General features: G+C 38.1%; 1 protein-coding gene and 1 long non-coding RNA gene across 5 annotated transcripts in view; one reads left to right on the top strand and one right to left on the bottom strand.

Annotated features, from left to right (window-relative positions):
• Positions 1–357: 357 nt before the first annotated feature.
• Positions 358–6,433, top strand: LOC138011473 (mitochondrial S-adenosylmethionine carrier protein-like). 4 transcript variants are annotated; one of them, XM_068858483.1, is made up of 10 exons: positions 358–415; positions 762–858; positions 2,386–2,542; positions 2,949–3,058; positions 3,710–3,814; positions 3,976–4,068; positions 4,362–4,431; positions 4,779–4,843; positions 5,258–5,331; positions 6,064–6,433. In XM_068858483.1, exons 2-10 carry the CDS (start codon positions 817–819, stop codon positions 6,197–6,199), a joined length of 852 nt encoding a protein of 283 aa, XP_068714584.1. In that variant the 5' UTR covers positions 358–415; positions 762–816; the 3' UTR covers positions 6,200–6,433. The 4 variants fall into 4 exon arrangements, with proteins under 4 accessions (XP_068714584.1, XP_068714585.1, XP_068714583.1 ...); XM_068858484.1 differs by having other exon boundaries at positions 400–510; XM_068858481.1 differs by lacking the exon at positions 358–415 and adding an exon at positions 540–677.
• A 2,798-nt stretch (positions 6,434–9,231) lies between these two features.
• Positions 9,232–10,408, bottom strand: part of LOC138011472 (uncharacterized) — a 7,401-nt gene continuing 6,224 nt past the window's right edge. The window contains exons 3-4 of the long non-coding RNA XR_011124724.1: positions 10,405–10,408; positions 9,232–9,346 (exon numbers count right to left, since the gene is read on the bottom strand). The exon at positions 10,405–10,408 is cut by the window's right edge and continues 84 nt beyond it. This is a non-coding gene — a long non-coding RNA (uncharacterized lncRNA). The remainder of the gene's footprint in view (positions 9,347–10,404) is intronic.

Raw genomic sequence — 10,408 nt, 5'->3', positions numbered from 1 at the left:
AGGCTGATTTTTTTTTTTACAGAACGGGAACGTCAGTGGCGACGTCGCGCGCAGCAAAACTACCAATGAGAATTTAGAATAGAGAAGAAAAGAGTGGAGTCTACTCTATTCTGAATTCTCATTGATGTTTTTTCTGCGCGCGCCGTCGCCACTGACGCTCCCGTTCTGTTGCTAAATCAGCCCAAAAGCTGAAACAACCCAAACCTTTACAAAAATGCTAACCTTAAGCCTAAACAATATGCTTTAGATAATGTTTGTTTAGGCCTGAGGTTAGAATTTTTGTATGGGAGGTTAAGTTTGGGTTGTTTCAGTTTTGTTGTTCCAGGCCCCTCACGTCCAAGGGCACTTTGAGATATGGAAACAAGTCTTTACCGTATTAATTAAATAAAGCGGCTTACATAACGCTCAGATGGTGGTAAGGTTTATCCAGTTTATCATGTTCACACTTATTTTCGTGTATTAAGGCATCAGATTTCCAAGACCAAAAAAAGATAATAATAAACAGTAAAGGTACTTTTTTTTTACAGTAAACTAAAGAGCTCCCAGAGTAACCTCTGATATCAGAAATTACTCCTTGCGACGAGGGCAGTAATGAAATGCCTTCAGATTACAAAACATTTGGTTCCGAAGAGGCCACCACATGATACGAGCGGAGCACGGAGACCGAGGGCCCAAAGGTTCTCGCTCCAAAACATTTTTATGCTAAAATATTATTTAACATCTTCTGAACTTAATAATTATAATATTATTGATCATTATAGGAGAGGTTTAAATGGTGCTTACACCTTCAAAAGATTTGACGGAGAAGCACATCAGATGACACAGGAAAAACCTGTAGTAATCGGCATTTCTCTTCTGGTAAGAACAGAGGTTGTGAGGTAAAGTGGTGTGTACCACATGCGTTCTACATTTTATCAAGCGCTATGAAGTTCTTTTCTCTGATGACAACTGCAGACCGTAGACCACAGACAGCAGACTGCCTACAAATGGGGCTGATAAGTAGTATTTAAGCCGAAACACTCATTTCAAATAGTGCTGATAAACAGTAATTAAGTCTGAGCACCCATTTTAAAACGGTCAGCTGTCAATACCTGATGTGAGTTAGGGTTAGTCTGCAGTTTCCAAGTGTCAGACACGTATTAAAAACTGTACTTTCCTTACAATGTGATAGACAATTTTCCCAAAGATGTTGCTGAAGATGGCAGCTTGGAACTTTTCATAGCTGGAAAAAATTTTACCTCTGGTATAAGAATAAGTCAAACGTTATTGTCCGGACTTGTTACTATGAAAACCACTGATCTCTGGAATGGGCCGAATTATAGAGTCACTTCCCAGCCCACTGTCGTTAAACATTTTGATGAAATTCCTTTTCCACAGGCTTAAGGTGTACTGGAACGACCGCAACAATGGGAAAATATGTTTTCAAAATTTATCTCTGTTTTCTTTGGCAATCGCAGAAAAACTTCCCACGAAAAAAACCTATGGTGAAGTCTCCTTTTCTGATAAATGTCTTGTATACATGTAATCTTCATTCTCAAGTCCTCTCCGGACCAACACTTAATCAGAGAAATTTGTAGAGCCGAAACCTCCCTTATTAACCAGCACTGTGTTGTCTGCAAATTCTAATGTGATCTGTGTTATGTAGATTATGTTGGATATACTTCTCGGCATCTCTTTCAACACATCACTGAACATAAATATTCTACTCTTGGAACACACTTGAAAGAAGAAAATAAGCCACAGTATAGTACATGATTGCAATTTAGAAGATCACTTTACCATTCTAAAGAAGCGTTGCATAAAACTTTACCACCTAATCTACGAGATGCTATTCATTGGGAGATTACTACCTAAACGTCACAATCAGATTTCGTCCATGCAAAACTTTTTACGTGAGAATAGATTGTTTTGTGCTTTTAGTTTTAGTTTCAATGTAATTTTTAGTATTACAGTAGACTGTTTGTATACTTTTAGCTTAAACCTTAATTTTTGAAATATTTTAATGTTTCTCTTATGTGTATATTTCACTAGATCAGTTTTTTTTTGTTAGCGTGATAATGAAGATGTGGAGTGTTCAAAAAGTCGAAAAAAAATATCACCAATTTTTATTCTTAAATGTTTTACCAAACCCTTTGTCATTCAAAACGAATAAGAGTAACTTATTGATGTATGCTTGCACATACAATGATGTGGCATACAAAAGTGATTGTAAACACCAGATTAGACATGAATGTTGTATCTAACCTCCAAGATGAAGGTGATGACACTGAAAATAAGTTGTCTTCCTCAAAGGAGCACTCAGATTTTTTCTGGGTAAATATCCCCTAAGTCGCAGTTAAAAAATAAATCCCTTCATTTAAAAACAACAATATTATTGTCTTTCAGTCAGGAGGAATAGCTGGAACTGCAGTTGATGTGACACTGTTTCCTCTTGACACCCTAAAGACAAGGCTGCAATCAGCTGAAGGGTTTGCTAAATCAGGTGGATTTAGAGGTATTTATGCAGGACTTGCATCTGCCGCCAGTGGGTCTGCTCCCTCAGGTAAGACAGTCTCATTATTTCTTTGATTTTAAAGTTGTTATTACAGTGTTGATGATGACAATGACCTGATGACCATGATGGTGATAAGAAGTTGAGGGTTCATTAAACACTGACATCATCACAAAGACAGCACTTTGTTCTCAATATTTAGGAAAAAGTGCTGTCTTTGTGATAATGTCATCAAACCAATAAATTGAAGCCTGATCATCAGATAAAACAAAGGGCCCATCTTACAACATTTTATGTAAAACAGTAAAAAATAAGACATTAGTAAGAATTTTCAGCAAAATTTAGCATGTTTAGTGTACACATTTCTGATTTGAAAATAATTATTGTATAATGTAATAATTCATTTGTCACCATAGTACATTTTTCATTTAATGCATAACATTTTCTCTCTTTTCAGCTGCCACTTTTTTTTGCTCCTATGAACTGACTAAAAACTTACTAAAACCGAGAGTGTCATCTACTATGTTTCCTTTTGTACACATGTTTGCTGCGACTGTCGGTGAAGTGGTAGGTTTGCATTTATACCAAACTTGCCTCTACCCCATTCAAGGGTGAAACGTAGTAATGTTCAGATTGGTTTACTAAATGGGTTTAAAAAGGCCTTAGAAGGTAGGATTTTATCTGCACTGTTTTTCCTTAAGCAATCGTTTATCAGTGGTTTCAATAACTACCATCAGCCAATGAAAAGCGTCAGCTACTTCACTTACTAGTTGACTACTTTTTCCCTAAATTGAGGTACAGCTGTGCACTAAAGACAGATTCTTCAAACCTAAGATTAAAAATTGTTATTATTCTACTCAAAGCAGATGCGGTATGCCAGCTTTTATTGCATATTGTATTTTCTCACTTTTCTAACATGCTTTGATCCATTTGAAGCACCATCCCTTCTTAGCACTTCCATGTTCATCAGGTAGTTTTCTTGATCCCATTATAGTCACCTTTAAGATACTTGAACCACATTAAAACTTGAACTTGAACCACGTTAGAACATGTGTGAACAGGGAATTGGGAGTGTGATGTAGGTGGGTCTCTAGCTTATCATTGATTTCACAATTGAACCTTGGGTGAAATGTAAGCAGTTATAAGAAAGTGCATAATTTTCTTCAAGGTTTCAAATATATTATTAAACATCTATTATGTCAAAATGTTTTGGAACAGATGTCACTTTTTGTGAGAAACCCATTTGAGGTGGTAAAGCAACGTGCCCAAGCATACACACACCTCACCAGTCTGCAAGCTCTGAAGTACACACTTAAGGAAGAGGTACATGTATTTGAGACACTTACATAACAGCTGTTTATGTCAGCATTGTTTATATGTCTTTCTTAAATTGCTCATGAAAGCCACGATTGTCTCCTAACAAACGATTCTCGTTAAACAGAGTTTTTTTCTTCTTCTTCATTTTGTCACTTCTTGTGTTGTAGGGTTTCCTTGGCTTATACCGGGGCTACTGGAACACACTTTCAAGGGAGATACCTTTTGCATTGATGCAGTATCCTCTCTGGGAATTACTAAAAGTAAGCATGTAATATCCATTGTTATCAAAGACAGCACAGACTTTTCCCTTAGAGAAGGAGGGACTTGGACATACTGTGGGTTTTTTTCTTGTCAATTCTCTTCTCTGAGAGGTTTTTGTCCAGTTATTTTGATTCCCTAATCCTCAAAAACCAGCATTCGAAAATTCCAGTTTCAACAGGTGAATATCAGTAACCACTATTTGTGGTTGCAACTTCTATGATAACAAACTAATCATTTTTATTGTTATTTTAATGTATACCGTAACTCTTATTGGATTTTGTTTTCCATCAAGAGTATATGGTCATGGGAACAGGGTCATCCAGTGTGGGCGTGGCAATCCGGTATTTGTGGTGCTGTTTCAGGTAAATTTAAACTGAATTTTGTCAGATCTTTTGTGGGTATAAAAATCGAACCAATATTATTATTTCCCGTTTGAAATAATCGCCCTGAAAATACAACCTAATAGAAAAGAGGGCTTTTATGAAAGTTTTCATAAAAGTCCTACAATGAATGATGACCGCTTGCAAGCGGCACCACTGACTGATATGACCGCTTGATAGGTTTTTCAATTCGAAATGAAAGGAATTCGGTGATTAAACGGCCCAATAAACTACTGCTATAAACAGCTGGAGATAAAGATCAGTACAATGGCAAGAATAACGAGTCATTATCGCTAGCATGAGTCTCACCGCTTCTCTTATTTTTTTAGGTGGAGTTTCTGCTGCTGTGACAACTCCTTTAGATGTTGCCAAAACTAGAGTCATGCTCGCACCGGTAAAGTTGGATATTAAATAAAACAAAGCAGTAAAAAGTTTAATAACTTCCCTGTTCTCATGTTGTCGCGAACGGCTGAGCAGAGAAGTAATTCTCAACCGATTTTGGGAAAGTTGATATTGATATAAAAAAAAACGCTGCTTGGTGGTGCAATATTTGTCAATCTGATTTTTTCCCTTAATTTTTTAAGACCATCACGAGGGTTAGCCTAAGCCTAAGCCTAACCCTAACCTAACCCTAACCCTAACCCTAACCCTAACCCTAACCCCAACCCTAACCCTAAACACGAGGGAACACCCTTCTGAATTATTACTTATTGGCTGAGACTGTCAGAATTTTACCTCTTGATTACAAGTATGTATGTATGTTTGGGTTTAACCGTGAGGTGTTGAATTGACAATTTTGCATCCACAGAAAGACTCTCTGTATACTCAAGCTGGTGTAATACAAGTGCTCCTTATTATCAAATCACGGGAGGGCTTCTCAGGGTTGGTAGCGTTGCGCATAAACAATCGTAAATCAATTCCCTTTCGATTTTCCTTGTAAACCGGAAATTTGACTTCCTCCAGAATAGGCGAAAGTTCCATTTTTAGCCTAGGCGAGCGAAACGACACACGAGAAGATATGGAAGCTTTTTTAGCACAAGAGTTCTTGAAACGAAGTGAACAAATTTAATTTGTGATCGAAATATGACGGAAGATCTTCTTTTCAAAACGAGCAACTTTTTCGTATAGGCAAAGTCCGACTAACGAATAAAAAAATATTGACAACAAGGGCGGCCAGTTCTTATGAGTGGTCGTTCGCCTCCAACGCTGTTGATTTTAGGGTGCGTTCGATTGACCGTATTCCGGAATGGAATAGGAAGTTAGAAATCCTTCGTTTTTACGGAGATTCACGTTAACGTTGTCAAACACCTGCTAAAATGCTATCTTAAACATATTTTTATTATCCTTGATGCTTCAAAACGCCAGACGTACCGTTTTAAATCATCACTCCACGTATTGTTATTCCGGAATAGGTTCAGTTGAACGCTCCCTTGTTTAATTGCTTCAGAATGAATTGGTTAAAACAGAAAACTAACTAGGAACTAGGAACTAGGAAGAATTGACGGGTCCCTACGCAGTGAGCGCGAAATGTGTCTTTTCAGCTTTTCTGCTTTAGTTTTGCTGTTTGTGTACCGTAATAAGAAACTGCACTTACTGAAATGTTGTGTTTAATAGTTTGTTTTCAGGAGTTACGATGAGAACGGCATGGATAGCATTAGGTGGAGCGGTGTTTTTTGGCTGTTATGAGAAAGCAAAAAATTTCCTTCAAGACAGATTGGATTTTGACTCAGGCTGTGAAACTGCCACGTAACTGCCACGTAGAAGTCGTAATTTCTGATAAAACTTGTTAGAAGGATCTCTTTGGCCAATCATAACAGAAGATAAACCAAGCGCAGAAAACAATTGTCTCGGGTTGAACCAGAATCCAGGACCAGAATGTAACGCATGAATTTATTTCAGTCAATCGTCAGCCATTCTATTACTAATACATAGCCATAGCGCAAATTTTAGAGCTTTCAGTACTCAATAAAGATTGATATTTGAATTTCAAGAAGTTCTCTTCAATTTAAGACTTGTGTCCAATTAGAATCCCTCATACTTGTTGGACACTTTGTAAGAGCATGTTTGGGCCATTCCGTGGATCATGTCACCTTCGACACTCTTCCGGAGTAGAGAGCTAACCCTAACCCTAGTACCACTTTAACACTTGACTGGCAAAATTTTGAGCTTTGATTTTTATGCAAAGAATGTTTACTATAAGGTGCCTCAAACCAGTTTCAACACTTGAAAAAAACGTTCTTATTAGAAGGATTGACTCTATCTTTATCATTGAACAGCAATGTTATGGTACCATATCAAACACCAATTACTGCTGAAGAAGATTCGGTCATTTTTGTTACGTAAACATCTACCGTGGCAACAGGAAAGCCCTGCAAAAACACCCTTTATTTTGGCTTTAGCTGCTCATATCTCAAAAACGAACTCGGTGACCCCCATTTTTTATTTCTGAAATGTATAATCAGCCTACCAGAATGAAACTTTCTGCAAAGTTTAAAAAAATTCTGTAGAGCACGTTGAGAGCCACCTTAACTAATTGAAAAGTTAAGGTAGCTCTGAATCCGCTCCACAGATTTTTTTAAAACTTTGCAGAGAGTTTCATCTTGGCCCGCTGATCACTTTTGTGCAATAAAAAAATTGGGATCACAAGGTTCGTTTTTCAAATATGAGCAACTAAAGCCGTAGGGTTCTTTTACAAGGCTTTCCTGTTGCCGTGGTAACTTGGTACGCCACAAAAATGACTGTATCTTGTTCAGCAATAATTGATGTTTCACATGGTTCCATGACATACTCACTAGCTTAAACTTCAGCGTTCAAAGACCTCCAAACGCAGCTTATTATATATGCAAAACACCAGTTGAAAAGTCTGAAAGCCTGAAACTCCCGTGCGCATATTAATAGGGCATTTCCGAGTTCATGTCTGCCTCCTCTTCAAAGCGAGTCTAAGTGCAAACTTTTTGTGATGTTAATTAGTTCTACTTTACATATGAATGAAAACTAAGTTTCATAAGAAAAAAATTCGCACTAGACTCGCCTTGAAGAGGAGGCAGACGTGAACTCGGAAATGGCCTATTCACTAATACCGTCATCTCCCCAACCTACAATACCATACAAGACAAATGATCGTCGTTTTACAATAAATGGTTTCCAAGATTGGTTTCAGAAAAAACTTTAATCCGTTTTAATAAAATGCAATACAATACTAGTCATCTGCTGGCCAATACTGGTATTTGGTACGGTCCCAAATACGTCGACCTTATGTGATCAAGGTAACTGATGCGATGTAATTGTTATGGTTACAGTTGCAGTATTTCAATATTGACCAAAGAAAGAGTCCATTACTTGCCGAAGAAATGAACATTCTGTGGCCAGTTTATTGGCCACACTGTGCTAAACAATTTGGTAAATAAAAGTTAACATATTTCACTGGGCTACGGCTATTTGTCTCGTTTGTTTTACGATGATCAAAACTCATCTGCCACCCGGAGTGTAAATTCGTACCTGCTTATGGCCCATACGGGAGAACAACGAATTTTCACAAATCCAAAGCAGTACAAGCCGTGAATGGATGGAAAAAACGCGCTTTGTCATTAAATAGCCTTACAGGGAAAGAACAAAAACTGCAGAACGGACGAATCTGGGCTTGCAAGCGACAAAAACGAGGTGAAGATGACGAAATGGGAGAAAAGCTTTGAATAAGTTCACAAAAGCCATATGCTGATTATGGATATTGAAATATCTACATAGACAGGAGAAATAAGAAAAAAAAGAGACTCCGTTTTTAAACCCACCCAACGACCTTCAGATAACTGCGACGAGTTTTTAAGCCTGGTTCCTTTGTGCGATAAGCACAAGCACAAGGCTAGCATGAGCATAAAAAAAATCGTGTAGGAACGGGCGTAAAATAACCATAAACACAAGCATATAAGCACAAGAAAAGGAAAATTTCCTTTCCTTGTGCTTGTGCTTATCTCACACTTGTGCTTATTTCACAAGTGGGAACCGGCGTGAGTTAAGCATAAGCATAAGCACGACGATTCGCCCGCCACCTTGAATCTTACAAGATCTTCTGGGACGTTACTACGCTTGCGTGTGCCAAATTTTCATCCGCTTGTTTCACTGTGTGAACGTCGCAAAACTCATCCTTGTGCTTTACGCTTGTGCTTATCGCACAAGTGGGAACCGGGTTTAAGCCCTGAGCACTTGCATTCGGTCCCAATTGTTTTCGAGTGCGTATGCTCATAGTCCTCCGCCAATCTAAAAGTCGCTAATGACCCTTGTATGACCTCCACGACCTTGAAATTGGACGAAATTTGAGAACTAGCAGAGCAGGGGACTGAGGAGGGAAAGGAAGGGGCCTCCCCCATCTCCCTCGCTTCTAGACTATCTTAAAAATATTAATTTCGGGTGGTAAAAACGCCTAAGTACTGAGCATTCCCCTTTCTCTATTCATCATCATCATCATCTTTGCAACGTGGTGCTAAGACACCAATAGTGCGAGTTTTTTTCTTTTTCTTTTTCCTCGTTTCGGTAACATGTAAATAGCACCGGAGTGAGTTGTTAGCCGAATGCCGGCCGGCCAGTGTGGAAGGAACGCCTCCTTAAGGCGTCACCGCCATAGCCTGGTTTTGAGTTTGGAGCATCCATCTCCTAGACCGGTTTCCTTTAATTTGCCCAGCTAACAAGCCCGGTCTGCCTGACTATTTAACCCATAGTTGGGACCTTTCCCTATTACAGGTAGCGAAGCAAAAACGCTGAAAAAAGTCTAAAAAATACGCATAAGGGTATCTTAAAAATGACTAGTTTTTTTATTGTCTCAAAAGGAATATAGAAGTTCTCTACAATTTTTTTCAGTTCAAGAAGTGTCATTTCTTTCCAGATTTCTTTATTCCTGCACCACCTAGAAAGTAAAACATAGTAAAACTTGAAAAACTTACTACTAGGCACTAAAAGCACAAGAAAACACAAAAAAGTGCCGCAAAACTACCAAAACGTTACGAAATTGAATGACATGAAGAGGACTATCAGAGGAATCAATCCTGGAACTGAAAACTGATCAAAATGCAGTATTTAGGTCACATGTACAACTCTGTAAATACGAATATGAAAAATAAAATCCCCTCTCATTGACCCCTTTGCAAACCAGGGAATAAAGATTGCAAATGATTTAAAATGAGTTGAGCATTGAAAGAAGAAGGCCAAGAATTGGATGACGCTGTTTTTTTTTTAAAATTTTATTAGTTATATGGGGAACCAGGGGTGGCACAGTAGTGGGAATACTCCCATCAAAACAATAATTTTTCCCTGACGTGGTCCCAAACTCAAGGTCACCAGGTTGGAATTTGGTTGTAATATGCACTCCAAAATGTTTTCTCTTGGTACTACAGTTTTCCCCTCTCATACAACAAACATTGATCCGATCCACTTACATTTTGATTTAATTTGCATACTCCTCCATAACAAGATTGAGGATTTGAGAGAAAGGAGTATTTCTAAAGTTATAGTTACACTTTTGGTTCACTTTTTCCTTCAACACAATGCATCTATTCTGACACTAAACTAAAAATACTGTGAAACTTAAAGAATGGTGAACACAACATAGATTAAATCATAAAATGATGTATGAAATCAATCTTATATTGAACTGCCAATATGAAATCAAGTGAAGCTATGACCCTCGCAGTTATGAACGCAATATTGAACGCAATTATTATAGAGCGTTGCACTGGTATCGCGAGGTCCCGGGTTCAAACCTCGTTGAAGTCCTGAATTTTCAGGCTTCTCTTCGCAATTGCTATAACTACATTCAAAACTGCGAGGATCATAGCTTCACTTGACAATATGGATTGTTAGTGCACCTAAAGGAAAAAGCTAATTTTGTGTGAGCAAACTGACCTTCAGATGAAGAAGAGGGAAAACCAAATATGTAAAGTCTGGTATCAAATGTTATTGACCTACCCAT

This window comes from Montipora foliosa, chromosome 7, assembly GCF_036669935.1.
Source record: "Montipora foliosa isolate CH-2021 chromosome 7, ASM3666993v2, whole genome shotgun sequence".
Taxonomy (NCBI): Eukaryota; Metazoa; Cnidaria; class Anthozoa; order Scleractinia; family Acroporidae; genus Montipora; species Montipora foliosa.
The sequence above is the reverse complement of the archived record's forward strand: the minus strand, read 5'-3'. Positions and strand labels throughout refer to the sequence as shown.